Genomic DNA, 17652 nt, shown 5'->3' with positions numbered 1-17652 from the left:
GTTTTGTTCTGTGTTCCTTTTGGGGTCTTGACACATGCAGCATCATCCAAATCTGAGGGTTCTCCGTCACAGCGTCATGAAAGTGCACCTAAAAAGCCTGAAGAGAAAAAGGAAGTCTTCAGACCTATCAAGCCTGCTGTAAGTTGCATCCACTTTCCCTTGTCTCCCCTCTCTTTTAGGTAGGTCCACAAAATGTACAATGTGAGCTTACATTCATGGTGCCATTGGGGGTGACCTTCAGCTGGAGTTTCTGTCTGTGGGCCTAGCAGCATGTCCTGGGCTCTGCCATTGCCTGCACATATCACAGTACTTGAAACATCAGAATTTTCTCTGCTTCTGGAATTGATTTCTGCTCTCTAGTCTTCTTCCTTCCTAATCTTTTTCTTTCTCTCTTTCGATCCTTGTGCTTCCTTCCTGGGGCTGGACCAATGATGGTGCTTTTGACCTGAATGTGCCAATTCTGGGCTGAATGGTGCAGGGAGAAGTGGTAAGACCTTAAACCGGTGCTATTTTCTGTGAAAGATTTCTGACATTTTCTTTATCTGACTGCTGTTACAATTGATTACAGCTCGATGCCCAGTTGTATCTGGGGGATCACAGTGGGTTTTCACAGTATTTCCAACTTTCCTTAAAACTTTTTTGCTCTTGCCATTGTGATACTGCATTAGCATCCAAATCTGTCAGTTAAAGCTGCTTTCTTAAAGAAACATAGATCTTGATCTTTCACCTCGGATAGTATAATATGTGAAGTATTGGCTGAACTTGTATTCAACTAAGGAAAGCATAGCTACACAATTGAAAGCAGACTGCACGGGCTGCCAGCTTGGTTTACCCACACTCCAAGCTGCAGACAGCAAAGCAGCTTATATGTCACACTGACAGTTGTGTGTGGCTGAGCTGGTGCTGATGAACCTGTCTTCTCAGGTGAACTCCTTAGTGTGGATCCATGCAACTGGAAATGGAGCAAAAGGTTTCAAGGAGATCAGCTCTCTCTGACTGTTCCTTGGGTGGCTGAATAAGTCTTAGGATCTTTCTGCTACCTTGCTGCTTGGATTTCTTGCAGTCGTTGCTATTAACCTGCACAGTTTAGGGAAATTAAATGTGACAGTCAACCACTGGGTAAGAGTGGGTCCAGGTGCTTGTATATGTCCTTCAGATGGTATCATGGGATAAACAAGTCTGAATCAGGATTCAGGGTATACATTTTTCTGTAATATGGCAAGGCCTTCTTAGGTTGACTTTCTTGGTGCTTTAATTTATAAAAAAGTGAGTTTTAATAACTCACTATCAAGAATAAGTAAATCAAAAGAAACAATACTGCTGGGGTTATGCAAATACAATAATGGACAAGTGAGCAAATTGAGCACTGATCACGCGGATTTGTTTTGCAAACTCTTCTCTCGTCCTTGCAACATCTGATTTTTCCTTCCTCTCCCATCAGGATTTAACTGCATTGGCAAAGGAATTGCGAGCAGTAGAGGATGTGCGACCTCCACATAAAGTAACGGATTATTCATCCTCCAGTGAGGAGTCGGGGACAACGGATGAGGAAGATGATGATATGGAACAAGAAGGAGCAGACGAATCTACTTCTGGACCAGATGATGTCCGAGCAGTGTTAGTTCTTCTAACAGTGTTCTGTTTTCCCTGTTAGGGGGTTGAAGGAAGAGGATGTTGGGTGTTTTGGCTTGTATGTTAGTTCTTTCAGCTTAGAACAGTCTACGAGCAAGACATAGTAGTATATTCACATTTTCAAACACCTGAGGGTAATCTTTTCAAAAAGTAGGCTTCTATACATTGTGTCTTTCCCTCTGCTTCCTTTATTTGTTATAAAGCAAGAAGTGGTGTTTGACAAACTCCTGACTCTTTTTTCCTTTTTAACAGAGATGCTTTCCTAGGCAGGTTATGTACATACTCCGCTCTGGGCACAATATAAATTAATTTTGAGTGTGCCTTGGTGCAGGGCAGTGGAAGCTAGGGCATAAGTGTTGTTGTCTCACTCCAGTTGTTTCTTGTCCGGCAAATAGGTCAACGTTGAATTTGAGCAATGGTGAAACAGAGTCAGTGAAAACCATGATTGTCCATGACGATGTGGAGAGTGAACCTGCCTTGACTCCTTCTAAGGAGGGCACCTTAATTGTCCGACAGGTATTGCTTTTCCTTCCCTGTGCAGTGCTGCACCTTTTCTGTGCTCATTAACCCACTCGCTCATTCACCCATGCTGTTTCTACATTATATTTGTTGTTTGTATTATCAAGACACAGCTGTAGTGAATTTCAGATGAGCAACATGTTTGATGCATGCAAACAGGAGAGTAGCCCTTCACCCCTTGCTTCTGTTTTGCATGCTTTCCAGTGACACCATGGCAGCACCATGCAGAATACCTCAAAGTCTGTGGGAGAGAAAGGTAGAAAAGCTGCAGGTGTTTGGATCAATTACCTGGAGCAAGAACTTAGTTTAGTTTTACCATAGAACCAAACGTAGCTCTCAGGAGTGGGGCTGGGAGGGAGGCTGGGGAGAGCATTCAAGGGTTTTTTAAATAGTTCTGAACCTGTAGCTGAGGGCATACACCTAGATAACATATACACACACAAGTACATACAAATTCATGCAACAGTTACTTTGGGGGAATGGAGAAGCAAAACAGGTGGCAAGGCAGAGAACATGGACAGAGCTAGAGTGCTGTGTTGTTGCCTTTGATTCTGAAAATATTGCATTCTTGTGCCTCTGAAAGATAATGATTCCCTGCTTTCAAATGAGCTCATGTGTTAATGAGCGTGCTAGCTTATAGGAGTTTCCTCAGTAATCGCATTTCTGAATTTCACAACTGAATGCCAATTTCTTAATTGAGCCCTCTGGTTTGAAAATTAAGATTTCATGCTTATTGTTTTAAATAGTTAGCTGAAAGCATTTGCCAGACAGTCCAAGCTCGTATCTGTATAGGATTTAAGTTATTTTTAAACAAAACATGGAAAGAAATCCTCCCTCCACCCCCAAAAATGTGCTTGTCCGTGTTGTGGTGGAAGACTTCCTGGCACAGTTACTCTTCTGTTAATTAGTGAAACTGGCTGTGCAAGTCAACCACATGAACTAAGCTTTTGCCTGCCAGAAGAGGTGGGAATTTGCTGAATTCGAGTAGCTCTGCCCGCTTTCCCTTTCCATTCAGGCATCAAGGCATGGATTACCAGCTTATTTTTGAAACATAAATTAAAAAATAAATGTAAAAAGGTAGGAAGTGAGGGAGAGGAGAGAGGTTGTTAGGGCTGTAGACCTTTAAGCAGCACTTGAGCAAGACAAGTGTGCCTGTTTTTTCTACAGAGTACAGTTGACAAAAAGCGTGCCAGCCATCATGAGAGCAATGGCTTTGCCGGTCGCATTCACCTCTTGCCAGATCTCTTACAGCAAAGCCATTCCTCCTCCACTTCCTCCACCTCCTCCTCCCCATCCTCCAGCCAGCCGACACCCACCATGTCCCCACAGACACCCCAGGACAAGCTAACTACTAATGAGGTATGTCTTACACCACAGCTGGCTGCTTTCGTAGGGTTATAGCAGCATTGCCTAGTAGCTAGTTTGCAAAGGAACTCCAGCCAATCTCCCCTGCTTTTTTTTCTGTCACCTTTGTTCCCACCCCCCAAATAACACATTTCAGTTCTGTGTAAGAAGCCCTTAACTCTAGAGCAGTCCCACGCCAAACTTGCCAGTTTACTATTTTTGCTTCTTCTTAGTCAGTCATTAATTGCATGGCGTTCATTTTAAACTAAACTTGACTACTGCATTTCCAAGCCAATACTATTATATTTTTAATTCTGTTTTATTCTGGGAGCAAGCTAATTGCAAGCAGTGTGCATCCTAAAAATTAGTGGTTAATTTTGGCTTTGTCGGTAAAGGCTGAGCTGGTAACTGCGCACGTATGAGAAGCTGCTTGTGGAAACTCACCCTTTGGGAGAGGAAGCGGCCGTGGAGGGATTTTGCTCTTTAAAGCTTGCCACATGGGCTGGGTGAACAAATCAGGTTATTGCCCAGGAGGGTTGTAAAAGCCTGGGATATTGTTGTTTTGAAACAGTGAATTGGGGAGAATCTTTGGGTTTTTTCCAAGTATGTATGTACTCTGAAAAGCAGCTGTGTAAAAACAACTGTTCTCCACCAGCGCTGCTTGTGTCCAGGTGGAGAAGCAAGGCTTTGCGGCAAGGGAAGCTCCCTCTTGCTGTCCTGGGCTGATCCTGCGATGCTGCTTTCCCTTACCAAGTGCTGGTGGGCAAGCCCGGTCCTTCATGTGTGCATAACCCCTTCAGCAGAGGAGATGCACACATGTGAATGATGGGCATCATTCACCCCTCACCAACCCTAGCAAGAAGCGAGGAGCTTGGCGTGGTGGTTCCACTCCCAGCTGGGTGGCCAGCTTGGCTTTTGGGTAGAACTTCTTTCTGTGTGCAAGCAAGGGTGGTACAGGGGGAGCAAAACTTGGTGAAAATAAGCTGCTGCTTTTCAGGGTAGAGCTGTACTGCCATGTAGGCGTGCAAGTGCTATGACGAGGGAAGGTTGAGGTGAGCTGGGTAGGCTGATGGCAACGCACGTGTTCGCCACAGGATCGAAAAGACTTCTGAACCACATAGCAGTAGGGTGGGTGGGAGGGTTTCCTCCTGGAAATTTGGTTAGCATAATATTAATTTTCAGCTATGCTTCACTGGTCTTTGATCTTTCTAAAAGCACGCTCTTGTAGGTTATAGAGATCAGTTGATTGATCCAGAGATATGATTGCTCATTACTTTGATCTAAGCAATAAATAAGCAGGGTTCAGTTAACTCAGCTTAGGAAGTGGAGGCTGTGGCAGTGGCTGGGGGCGAAGGAGCCTTTTGGTATTGAGCTGTGCAGAGGAGTGATATACTCCTAAGACCCATTGCTATTTTTTCTGCAGAGTAGAGGCTTAGAAAAGTCAGAGGTGGAAGATTAGTTGTTGATAAAGAAGTGTCTCTGTGTTTGCATAAAGCTGAGCAAAATCTCAGTACTGCTTGATGTAACTTACCCACATGCACGCCCTTTACATATATACTTTTTTTTTTTACTTCTCCCATTCTGCTTCAGTATGCAATGTTGTCACTATAATACTAAACTGGCAAGGGTTTTTAAGTTGTTCCATTTCCACTTTTAACAGTCCATTGTTTCACTTGTCTTCTTCCTTTCTTCATGTTTTTTCATGTTTAGACCACATAACTCAGCAAGCACCAGTGATTTTATCTGCTACATACTCATAGCTTCATGTCACCGTTTGCTTACACCTTCCACACTAATGAGCCCCTTTGTTCGATACAGGTTTAATATGTTGCTTTGTCAAATAAAGGTGGAAGAACCTGCTGCAGCTTTCTGGCAAGAGGCTAAGGTTAAACAAAATAGGGAGAGAGAACAGTAGTGGACATTGAAAGAAACACAATCCATCGTAGAAGTGAACGCTTGATCCTAGATGGTTCTGACTTGGCTGCACAAGCCAAGAGATCAAACTTCATAATTTATTAAACTAGCTCGCTTTAGGAGATGCTTCATAAATTTAGAAGTCATAGGTAGTGGACAGCTTGCAGATCAGATAGTATACATACATTTAAGCAGATTTTTTAAAAAGGAGACATTCCCTCGCTTTGTGCCTGATTGTAGTGGCCAGTCCTAAAAATCTTCACTATCAGCTGAGGTGACAGGGATGACGATTTAGCTAATTGCATTTTGCTGTAACATGTGCAGCGTGCATATGTGTCTAGTTCAGATGTGTTGCCTGCAGTGCTTTATGTATCTATAAAGGAAGTATAAAAGCTTGGGGAGGCTCTGTAGCATAATTCTGTAGTGACTTAAAAATGTTGGTTGTTGTTATCCGTGCTTTTTATTGTCATTAATATTAATAAAGTTGAAATTTACATTGCAGACTCAGTCCGCTAGTAACACACTCCAGAAACACAAATCTTCCTCCTCCTTTACACCTTTTATAGACCCCAGATTACTACAGATTTCTCCATCTAGTGGGACAACCGTGACTTCTGTGGGTAAGTAAAGTAGCTGGAGACAACAATTGAAAAAGGGTTCAGTGGCTTCAGTGGCTCTTTAACATACTTATGAATGTTACCATCATGCTTTTTATTTCATTTGCAATGGAGTGCATAGTTTTGTTTCTTTTTCCATTTACATTTCTTACAAAAAGAAGGACTTGCTCAGTATTCTCAGTTACTGATTTGGGTAGTATGGTGTAAAGAATATATGGCCAGGATTTAGCACTCGAGAGATGTTACATGCACTTTACTTTTCTTTTTTTCCAGTAGGATTCTCTAGTGAAGCAATGAGATCAGAGGCAATAAGGCAAGACCCTACACGGAAAGGATCAGTTGTCAATGTGAATCCCACGAATACACGACCACAGAGTGATACCCCAGAGATTCGCAAATACAAGAAGAGATTCAATTCTGAGATACTGTGTGCTGCCTTATGGGGTAATGCAAACCTGTTCCTCCCTTGTCTCCTGCACTTCTGAAGTGCAGACGTGCCAGTATGAGCTTACAGGCTTTGAGAATGTGTCTCTGTAACCTTAGCTGTTTCTCTGCATTTATTCAATGCTTGTTCACCTCTTTTTGTTGCAGGAGCTGCTTATTATTATCTTTTTCACAGTATGTTGCTTCTGCTTTGATATAATTTCCTGCTGCTGTATATATTCTTCTGATGGCACTATTTAGACTTCATTCAGCTGATCAGCTGAATCAGCTCTCTCTAACCCTTCCTAGTACATCTCTTGCAGTTTTGGGGAGCTTGTAGTCGTCTTTGCATTGTACACCTTGTGCTCACGGGTATTTCTTTTGAGCCTCTCGCTAATGTATTGTTGCAGAGCTTTATTAAGATGTGTTTCGTAAGATGACTTTCCACCTCAGTCATCAGTTTATGTAGGAAGGAAGCAGGAATAGAGAAGGGTAGGAGTGTAATTTTCCAGTGTGAGGCTTTGGCTTGGTTTCATTAAGAGTGGTTAGTGCAGAGAGAAGCTGGGCGTCAGGAGTCAGCTGACCAAGTGTGCCTGGCCTTCTTGTCACAAGGGATAATTTATGTCAGTGTCAGACAGTTAGGATCCTACGTGGGTGAAAGTCTTAGAGCAGTGCTTGTTGCGTGCTACAGTGTGGAATCACTGCTGCAACACCCAGCAAAAGATTTTCTCTGCTGTGTCATTTCTTTCTTGGCCAGAACCCATGGGGCCACCTGATTTATATTTATTTTGCATTATCTAGCTGTTAATAGACAATGCTGTGTGTATTACATACACATTTATCTAGTATACCGAAACTTAACAGGCTGTAAATGCACATGTGTGTCATCTTAAAAACTATGAAGAAGAGAGTTGGCCATTCCCCTGAGTCAGACAATGATTGCATCGGTAACACAGTGCACTGCTCTTGTCTGTGTTTTCACAGCTCTTTCTGAGGCTTTAGTTCTCTTTTGGGGTTATTTCCAGTATTTCTTGTTTCTCAGAACAGTACTGTTGCCCTGTCCTTCTTGCCTGCAAAGACATGTCAATTAAATGACTGTCCCAACACCTTGTCTTCCTATCTGCTGTTGTCTTTATTTCCAGGATTTACTGGTAAGAATTTTTAGCCCAATGCTATTTATGCCCATATTCATATGAATAATTCTCTGATAAAATCAAGACTTGTGCAAATGTAAACTTTCAGGCTGAGAGAGGGAGAAGGCAAAGAGAAATCATATGGGATCAGTAAAGATGACTCATAATTTCTCTGATCTGCCTTGTTTTGCCAGTAGCAATTTGTGTTAATGGTTTTATATTTCTTTCATCTATGTATCTCACTGTTACAGTGATTTAAAGTACAGGTGTAAAATCCTAGAGGTGTTTTACAGCTGTAATAAAGAATTTCTATGTTGAACATTTAAGGCCAAGCTGATGGTTGCTGCAAGCTGGTACACATGCTTATTTCTTGATAAGGTTTAGGTTCTTTACCCTTAAGTAAATTAAGGCATTTAATGGTGATATTTCTTATTAAAAAAGATGAGGACTTGCTTTCCTTTGTTTTGCCTTGCCCTTACAAGTGGTAATGCCATAGTATCTGGCAGTTTGCTGATTGCATTAGGTCTGTGATGCTGTTTCTTCTAGTTCTGGGTGATGAAAGTCAATGTCATGGATGCAGTAGAGTAGATTTGTACACCCAGCCTCCATAGAGAGCCCATACCTTTTCAGGAAGCATTTCCATTTGTTTGAAGAACCAGAACTGGTTAATTGTAGGGTGGTGGCAGAAGAGCTCTGCTGGCCATGAATGGCGACAGTGCCTGCACTGCTTGCCACCAGCATAGTACCTCATTAGCTTAATCTCAGAATGCATATAGCTAAGGGAAGAGGTTGTGGATGGGTGCCCATGTAAGCTTGAAGCAGAAACAGATGTACTACAAAGGCAGCAGAGGAAGAGATGAGGGTGGAGGTGAGAGCAACTGAGCCCTGATGCACAAAGAGGAGAAGGGACCCTGAGGAAACAGTTTGCATGTGGCTTGCCTTGAGTTGTAGGCCATGGTGGAAAAAATACATGTCGAAGCTGTATCACTTAGAACTTTAGTCAGTGGGTCCTGGAGCTGCAGGAAGGAGACCAACTGCTGGGCACTTCCTTGGCTGGTTTGGTGATGCTGCAGCCTGTGTTGAACCATGACTCTGTGCCTTGTTCTCCCTACTTCCTTCCACTGCTTCCCAGTTTAAGGATGTCTCCCATTAAGGAGACAGTAGGTGTGAAATGCCTCTGAGGGCTGTGGGATGGGATCCTGCAAGTGCTGGCCCAGTGGGAGGTGCAGAGGCAGGAGGAGGGCAGGAAGGGGGATGGAGGAGATGCCAGCAGCTGAAGGAGAGCCTGGGAGGGTGGCAGGACCTTTCCCAAGGCAGGCGCTATGCCTGCCAGCATCTGTGTGCTCTCCTGCCTGGAGGAGGCAGAGGAGGAGCAGAGCAGCAAATCCGAGCAAAGAGATGTGATGGTTTCTGGGGACTGCTGGGGTCCCTGAAGTTTCCTTAGTGAAAAGGAGAGAGAGAGGAAAACGAAGATGTATGATCATTTCCAACCTCTCCATATGCTACATCTGTTTTTTTATCCAACCAGAGGATAAAACGTGTGCGCCAGCACCAGTAGGTGAGGCCTCTTCCCCATCATTACCTTCTTCTGGCTGCCACTTATGCTTAAGGATGACAAGTTTTACGTTGTGATTGCAACACAGAAGTTCAATAAAGCGAGTCATGCAATTGCTTTTATTTCCATTCCCTATATCTGACCTGTCTGCACGATTTGTGAGCTCCTGGACTGAAACATTATTGCAAATAAATAGTTAAGAAATTTAAGAATGATAATGTATTAATAGATTTTTAAAATCTATTCTCATACATATATACTCATACATTTATTTAAAAAAAAAAAAAACCACCAAAAAAACCCATTAAATTGATTTTAAATACTGAGGTTTTGTGGATTCTTGGAAAGTGTTCCAGTGCATGTTTGGACCTTTGTATAAAGAAACGGGCCTACTGACTTTTCTCATCTGCAATTGCTTGACCTTTAGGAGCAATCTATGGAAACACAAGATTACTATTACTCCTCTAATCATAACATTCAGATGCAAAAGATTGTTGGGAAGCTGAGGACCAACGCTGAGCCTGTCCTTTTACAGGAGGGTGTCCTGAGTTCAGCAGTAGCAGTCATTTTTCTCCTTCTTGGTAGCTGGTGCAGTGGTGTGGGTTTTTCAGCTTTAGTCTGGCAACAGTGCTGATAACACCGGTGTTTTTAGTTGTTGCTAAGTAATGTTTACTCCGACCAAGGACTTTCTCAGTCTCATGCTCCGCTACAGTCTGTTTCTCCAGTGGGGACCAAGCCCCTACCACTGCTTTTTTGCTGGGTTCTTGTCTAGAGCCTCCTGTTACCAACCCCCTTACTGACAGTTAATACATCTTCGGAATACATAAGCTTGGGTATCACTTTGTGCCTTGCCCCTTCCTCCAACATTAATGTGCCTTTTTGTTTGGGAACTGGTGCTCTAGATAGCTCTTACTCTCTTGAACACTTCAATTTGGTGTCACTAGTCACTGCAGGCAGGTAGTGTAGAAAGCCTCTACATCATGAGATCTCGAAGGCTGCAGGCACCTGAGACCCAATCAGCAGTGTGGTTAGACTTGCTTGAAACAAGACAGTTGCTATACCGAGCATTAATTCATCAGAATATATGGAAAATCTGCCTACTAACTTGGATCTTTGGTTTTGTTTCTTCTAGGAGTGAATTTGTTAGTGGGCACTGAAAGCGGTCTGATGCTGCTAGACAGAAGTGGTCAGGGGAAGGTTTATCCGCTCATCAATCGAAGGAGATTCCAGCAAATGGATGTACTTGAGGGGCTGAATGTCTTGGTGACAATTTCTGGTAAGGTTAACTGTTCAATATGATTTTTTCCCCCCATCCAGTATGGCATGGCAGAAAGCTTTTCTTGGCAGCCTGTGTGTTGAGGGGGAAGTCCTGACTTGATTGCAGTCAGTGGGTTTTCCATCATTTCACCTCTCTGAGTCTACAGTTTGTTTCTGCAAGTGAATCATTTTCCACACGACACCCTGTGCCTGCTTGCCCCCTGTTCTTCTGCCTGTGGAGTGGCCTTTAAAAATCCTGCATGGGTTTGGGGGAAACATCCAGCTTAGTTTGTTCAGTGTTTGGGAGCTGTAAGTTACTGCTTTGTGAAGTTTGTAAAAATGGCATTCTTTCCCTCTGTCATGATTACTTTCAACCTGGCCTCTTTCTAACCAAAACATGATTTGCCACTTGGGTTTAAAGACATCTTGTGTGTTAAAATCTGTAGGGGGGAAATGCTTTCATGAAGTCAGGAAATAGGAATGATGTGCAGTGAGTGTGCGTGTGTGTTGGTGAGAGGGGTGTACAGAGTGTACGTGATGTGGAAATTACCAGTGTGAGAAGGCAGATTGGTGCAGCGTTTGGCTTTACTCTCACTGGATGCAACTGCAGATGGCAAAGCAACGGGAGATGAAGGGTGATGGTGATTGTTGTTTGTGTGCACTGATGGAAAAATGCTTTATGAAGCTGGAGGTTCCAGACTCTTTGGCTCCAGAGTGTTATTGCATAAGATTATCATGCTGTTAAGCAACCTGATGTGGTACACTGTTAATCTTTCTTCACAGGTGTATTTCAGCAATTTACCTTCCTTTTGTTTTGGATTATTTGTGAAATCAGCCTTTGCTATGCTGTGTGTGTGAGAGGGGGAGAATACTGAATGAGGTTTCTCACAGTGGCTCCTGTGGTGTTCAGAGCCACCCAAAATTTTGTTGAGGCTCCAGAACCCCTCTGACTCCAGTGGAGGAGCTCTCCGGCTCTTCCAACCCTTGTGCAAAAGGATACACACCTAGAAAATTCAATGCAATTTAATGCATTAGAGGTATTATGCTACTGCAGGTTCAAAGAACTGTGCCCGTGCTGGTATTGTCAACAGTGGGCTTTGTTTCTGTCTAGAACACTGTATTGTATTGGCTCATTGCTTGCTGCATTCTCAGCTACTGTTATGCTGTGAAATCTTTAAAAAGAAAGGATGAATCAAGGAGGATTAAAAAAAACCCCCACAACCTGCTGTGTGTCCTTTTGATGTTGAGTGCAGTATGTTAAAATGTAAGCTTTTTGTAAAGCACCATTTGATATGGTTTATTCTATACGAGACCTTGTAAACAAAAATACTGTATAATCCAACTTGTGTAAAATCTGTTGGTTTGAAGCATACCCTATGCAGACAAGCATCTGTGATTCAGTCTTGGTTCAATTGTTTTAGGTTTATTTATGTTTGTGTCAGTCACAATCTGAGTACCCTGACACATCCATTTTCTTTTCTTCTCTCAGAACTATTGCTTCCTCTGTGGAGACACGCTACATTAACCCTTAAGAATCAGCTGATCTTTGGCTGGATTATGCCTTGATCTCTGCCCCATCCCCTGCGTTTTATGGGAGGTTAATGGAGTACAAGGCGGGAAAGAGGCATCCCAGCCCACCAAGAGGCAGGGCTGGGGGAGCATGCTTGGTGAAACTGTCATGCTGTTATGCCCAGGCTCCCCTTTATATTCCTCTTTTGGCTTCTGCACTGCAGTTCTTAATTGAAGCTTCCCTCATGCTGGACTTCCTTTGGTGACTTTTTATTTGCAGTGAGTTGCTCCACCTCTTCAGGCAAACTGGGAACCCTGAAGTGAGGCTGTATTTCTGTAGATGGTCTATTCTGGCAGACTGGTTATGGAGCTACCTCTGAGCTTTGTCCCCAGACTGCTTCTCTGGGAGCGATGTTCAGCTGCCTACCATGCACTTAGCTGTATAGGGTTTTTTGGGAATGATGTGCTGACGGTGGTGAGTTTTGAAAGCTGTCACCACATGGTACAAAGAAGTTTCAGTGTGTTAGGAATTTGAGGGGATTGTCACATAAAATTGTTTTGAATATACACACTTGAGTCTGGATTTCCTTGAGTCGGGAAATCATCCCTAATTTATATGTTAATTACAAAACTTTCTGACAACAAAGCTTTTGATACTGAGGTACTGAGCTGCTATGAGGAAGCTTTGCAGGCCAAAGCAGAGTAGTTGATTGGTTCTTCAGTACACACTGTTGGGAGGCAAAACCAGAGTTCCGGCTCAGGTAATAATACAGTGCTAAGAGTCATAAAAATGCTGGAGGAGAGAGTAGCGACGTGTATACAGAACATGCTCCACTTGTGGCTCCCTGAGGATTTTGCCAGCCCAACTGACTGATGGTGGCACTTGGGAAGGTAGGAAGGGATGACAGAGTAGAAGAACTGGTTGGAATGTGCCTGCTTAATAATTAAAAACCACAGTGACAATTAAAGCCAAAACTCAATATGGGAAAAGGGACTTTGCATTTGAAATTATGTCTGTGGGAGAATCAGTCAGGAGTTCTCATAGAAATCACTGACTGATCAGTTCATTTGGTGGCTGGAGCAGATTTTTCTGTTTTATTTCATAAAAAATATCATAAAAATCAGACAAAGATTAAAAAAAAACACCCAAAACCATAAAAAACAGAAAAAGCCCCAAAACAAACAAACAGGAAAAAAAAATCAACCAACCAACACCCAGATTTTTGAGAGCTGTTTAAACTGGCTGGTAGAGATTTACAAGCAGAATGCTGTAATCCCCCCACTCCCAATATGAACATTAAGAGCAGCAGAACTTGTTTATATCAGCATATAGTGATACAAACTTACCCATCGCATAGCCATGTTTCTGTCACTAACTGGTCCTTCTCTTTTCATGTCAGGCTGCTGAAAAGCAGAGGGATTTCCTGTCTTGTGACTTTCCTTGTGGTCTAGACACTAAAACACAATGGGAACACGCAGGAGATATTTCTCTGTTGTTGTTTTGAAAATGTTTCTGGTTGGAGAGAAATACCCTGGTGCATATCATGTGAACAAAAAAACCCCCAACCAACAACTAAGCCACGTGCTGGGAAATTCCTGTGTGTATTGTTTGTTCTGAGTCTTCAAGTTCGACTAAACTACTGAGAAAGCTAAAGCCATGGAAATACCTGTGAGACAATTTGTTTCCCAGTGGACAGGGACTTGTCATGGTTTTAAAAACATTTGGTGCATTGTACTGACCTGGAGCCCTCTGAGCTCTTCCTTGCCCAGAACTGCAGTGGCTCCTGGTCTGGACTCTGTTCCCTGTTTTTCAGTATTTCTAAAAGGGCCCTTGTGGCTATTGTTTGCAGTATTTTCAGGGGAGGACCTCTCCTTGGTCAGATGTGGGACTCCTGGGAATGTTGTTTCCTGCTCTAGTCCCTTTTCCAAATCTGTAGAAAGCTACAGGATTGGTGGGGCTTTATCCCTTTGTGAAACATGGCTTAATAAATACGAAGTCAGGCAATAAATCAGGGTGCTCATTTACTGCCAAATCTGCCATCACTTTTGTAGTGGGGATAAACAAAGGACAGTGCAATGTTACTTCACATTTCATTTAGTGCCATGAGAACAGAGGGGCTTTTAAAATTAAATAGCAGGTCCAGTAGTTGCAAATGGGTCCCCAATTCCACTTTAAATTTAAGCTCAGTGAACAGATTTTTGACTTCAAAAGTACCTTCTCTTTTCCTCCTACCCTTCCCCATCCAAGTCATCATAAAAAGATCTTTCAGACTGTGTATCTTTGTAATGGAATGGCTTGTGGCAGTGGAGCCCATGGAGCAGCCTGTTTGCAAGCTGTGCTTCCCCATTTGCTGCCCCTGCAGTTGCTATTCCCAAGGATCCCAGCTCTGTTAGGGGATCTCCTGCCACCAGGACCCCACCAGCTCCAGGACACCAGTGTGGAGCTGTTTGGCACAGCAGGATGGTCTCAATGTTTGGGCTTCATCTCCTGCTGTGACGGTATCTCCTGATGCTGTGTGCCCATCCCTGTCTCTGAAATGAGCAGCCAGCTGTGAACTGATCCATCGGTAGACATCACATGAAAACTTAGAAGACGAATTAAAGACATCAGCTGGATTGGACTGGCAGGCTGCCAGGTGGACCATCCTGACAGCTCATGGCTTTCTGCAGCATAGAAAGTACAGTGTCATTTAGCCAGCACAGCACTGACTGCCGTATAGGTCAGCTGTCTTCCTCGCAGCTCCAAGGGCTGTGAAACACTGTCCACATTCACCTTGTTGCCTCATAGCGGCTGGAGAAGCAGTAGCATGAAGCTAATCCACGGACAAGTTGGGTCCCTGAGAGCGTTTCATAGAATCACAGAATGGTTTGGGTTGGAAGGGACCTTAAAGACCATCTGGCTCCAACCCCCTGCCATGGGCAGGGACACCTTCCACTAGACCAGGGTGCTCCAAGCCCCGTCCAACCTGGCCTTGAACACTGCCAGGGATGGGTTATCCACAGCTTCTCTGGGCAACCTGTTTCAGTGTCTCACCACCCTCACAGGAAAGAATTTCTTCCTAATGTCTAATGTAAATCTCCCCTCTTTCAGCTTAAAGCCATTCCCCCTTGTCCTGTCACTACACACCCTCATAAAAAGTCCCTCTCCAGATTTCCTGTAGGCCCCCTTTAGGCACTGGAAGGCTGCTAGAAGGTCTCCCTGGTGCCGCCTTGTCTCCAGGATGAACAACCCCAACTCTCTCAGGCTGTCTTCACAGGAGAGGTGCTCCAGCCCCTGATCATCTTCATGGCCCTTCTCTGGACTTGCTCAAGTGGGTCCACCTCCCTCTTGTGTTGGGAGCCCCTTCCCTTCCTTGTGCAGAAACTTCATGCAGCCTTACAAAATGGCTCCTAGTCAAAGCAGGGCTGATCTCTCTTCCTCGCCTCCAACTCCATCTGTGACACTGTAATGGTTTTGGGCAGCAAAGCAGCTGGATGAAGGAGGATGCAAGCTTTGAGTATGTGTATTTAGAGCCACCTTTTTGCTAGTTCAGCAAATGCTTTGTAGGCTCTTAGTTGTTAAAGAATCACTGATAAAGTTTATCATGAACCTTGCTCTACATTCAAAGAGGACTTATATAGAGAGTTAGGAGTGTGAGCTGTATTTTGATGACTGTGGCAGATGCATTGTCAGTTGAAGATAGGGCAGCCTGGGCAAGTAGATTCTCTCACCTGTGGAGAAGAAACACCTCTTGCAGTTTCTGTGTGCAGCCTGTAAGGTATTACATCCCTTGCAGCACAAGGGAAGGGCTGCTGATGAATCAGGCATCAGCTTTTAGCAAGCGGGTGAAGTTTGCATGGGCTGTGTGAAATTCTCCCACTGCATTTTCAGATAGTGTACGTTTTTCCTTACAACAGAACTGGTGTAAAGTGGTTCAGTGATGAAATTTTTAGTGCTGCTGTTAGGTAATTCACTATTCCCCTGGGGAAACAGTAAACCATTTTAATAAAACTTGACCAGTTTGTGTTAGGACGATAGAAAGAATGGAAATGTCCTGGTCGCTAACTGGGAAGAATTTGTAAAATGCATTTCATCCCTATATTCTTCTTTACTTTGGTTCTTCCCTTCAAACCAGTCCTGTTCTCTTCTGATAGCTGTGTACATAATTTCAGGCCTCAAATTCCATCCTGCTGCTCTCCTACAATTTTGTGTGAAAAAGAGCTGTTCTGACTCAGCTATGTATATTTTTTTTTAATCTCAGTTTATGACTCTTTGGTGGTTTTGGTGTGGGAGTATATACCCTTTCTAATAGAAGTTTTTTGGGTCCTAAGAACCAGACAACTGATAAGCTGTTCCCTTGAGTTTGTCACCTTATGTTCATGTGGCATTGCCATGTGTTTCTGTCATTGATCATAAGGAAAGCATGTGTTTGGGTGGAGTCTGAAGTAAAGCTGTTGTGGACACAAAAATTGAAGGAGATCTCCGTGGTTGCAGCAGTTTCTCCTTCAGTGTTACTTTGGTTTGCAAAGTCTGCAGGGCTTTCTGTTAGCTTGGGCAAGGTTTTTGTGCTTCTCTTCCTTTGGAGGTAAATCAATCTTTTTCATTTTGTGGCCAGGTAAGAAGAACAAGTTGCGAGTTTACTATTTGTCCTGGTTAAGAAATAAAATCCTTCACAACGACCCTGAAGTAGAAAAGAAACAGGGCTGGACAACGGTGGGCGACTTGGAAGGCTGCGTGCACTATAAAGTTGGTGAGTAGTGAATGCAGTAATCAAATTGTCGGGATGAAAGCCGGCTGGAAAGGGAACTGTAGCGTGTGTAGCTGCTGGCTTTAAGGTTTGGGTTTATTTCCAGCTGTGTTCCCTATCCCTCGGGTGAACTTTTTTGGCAAAGCACCAGAATAGATGGCAGGTTATTGGCTTAAACTGAATATGAGAGAAGTTTCACAGTGGGATGCTGGGCTGTGAACTGGAGCAGGCGCAAATCCCCATCTGTCTCCTTCCTGTAGTAGATGCAGCTTCCAGGAGAGTGCTGTTATGGACGGTGAGGGCTAGTAGTGTTTCACCACCTCTGTTAGACCTTTTAGGTAATAGAAGGACTGTTGTCAACCAGCAGCTGTTCTCTTCACCAGCAGGTTTCCCTGATCTTTTACCATGATGAAGTCACATGCTGGCACGGAGTGAAAAAAGTCTTTCTTTTAATGTGGATTTTAAAGATTGGGGAGGGGGGAGGGGAGAGGATAGAAAAGGAAAAAAAAAGGGGGGGGAGCAGAAAGCAATCCCAGCTAGTGCGTGAGCTTTGGGGAGGCATCTGGGAACAGAAACATATGTTTAACTTCAAGATGATTCATTGATTCCCCTTAGCTCACAAAATTTCCTAACGCCATCTCAGATCCACTGCAGTACACTTATGAGATGAAGTGTGTTTTCATTAGGCAGGTGGCTTTTGAGTGGTTTTAAGTAATTTAAACGGATTTGGCTGTAGAAAGTTCCATCAAAACTAGTGAAAGACATGTAGCATTCAGTCAGCAGAAAATGCAGTGAGCCTGCTGCCCTGCAGGTGGGGATATGAACCAAGAGCTCTTTCTCCTCCTCCTGTTTCATGATGCATATTAATGGTCAGTGGATGTTGCCTTTGATTTGGTTTTCTCCTAAGAGCCAGCTCAGTTCCTTTCCAGCTGTATCAGTCAATGTGGGGCAGCAGCAATGGAGCTGAGCTCAAGCCTCCTTCTGTCATGCATGTACTCTTGGAAAAACCTGTTAGTGGGGTG

At 43.6% G+C, this 17652-nt stretch overlaps 1 protein-coding gene across 1 annotated transcript in view; it reads left to right on the top strand.

Moving 5' to 3' along the window:
* MAP4K4 (mitogen-activated protein kinase kinase kinase kinase 4) overlaps positions 1-17652 on the top strand; it is an 87156-nt gene that overhangs the window by 61243 nt on the left and 8261 nt on the right. The window contains exons 17-24 of the mRNA XM_010017646.1: positions 41-138; positions 1442-1617; positions 2028-2148; positions 3319-3510; positions 5912-6029; positions 6300-6470; positions 10270-10413; positions 16499-16633. Coding sequence (XP_010015948.1) covers positions 41-138; positions 1442-1617; positions 2028-2148; positions 3319-3510; positions 5912-6029; positions 6300-6470; positions 10270-10413; positions 16499-16633 — 1155 coding nt within the window. The remainder of the gene's footprint in view (positions 1-40; positions 139-1441; positions 1618-2027; positions 2149-3318; positions 3511-5911; positions 6030-6299; positions 6471-10269; positions 10414-16498; positions 16634-17652) is intronic.

This window comes from Nestor notabilis, unplaced genomic scaffold (genome assembly GCF_000696875.1).
Source record: "Nestor notabilis isolate BGI_N333 unplaced genomic scaffold, ASM69687v1 scaffold7567, whole genome shotgun sequence".
NCBI classification, from domain to species: Eukaryota; Metazoa; Chordata; class Aves; order Psittaciformes; family Psittacidae; genus Nestor; species Nestor notabilis.
Note: the sequence above shows the minus strand (reverse complement) of the source record. Positions and strands in the feature narration are given on the sequence as shown.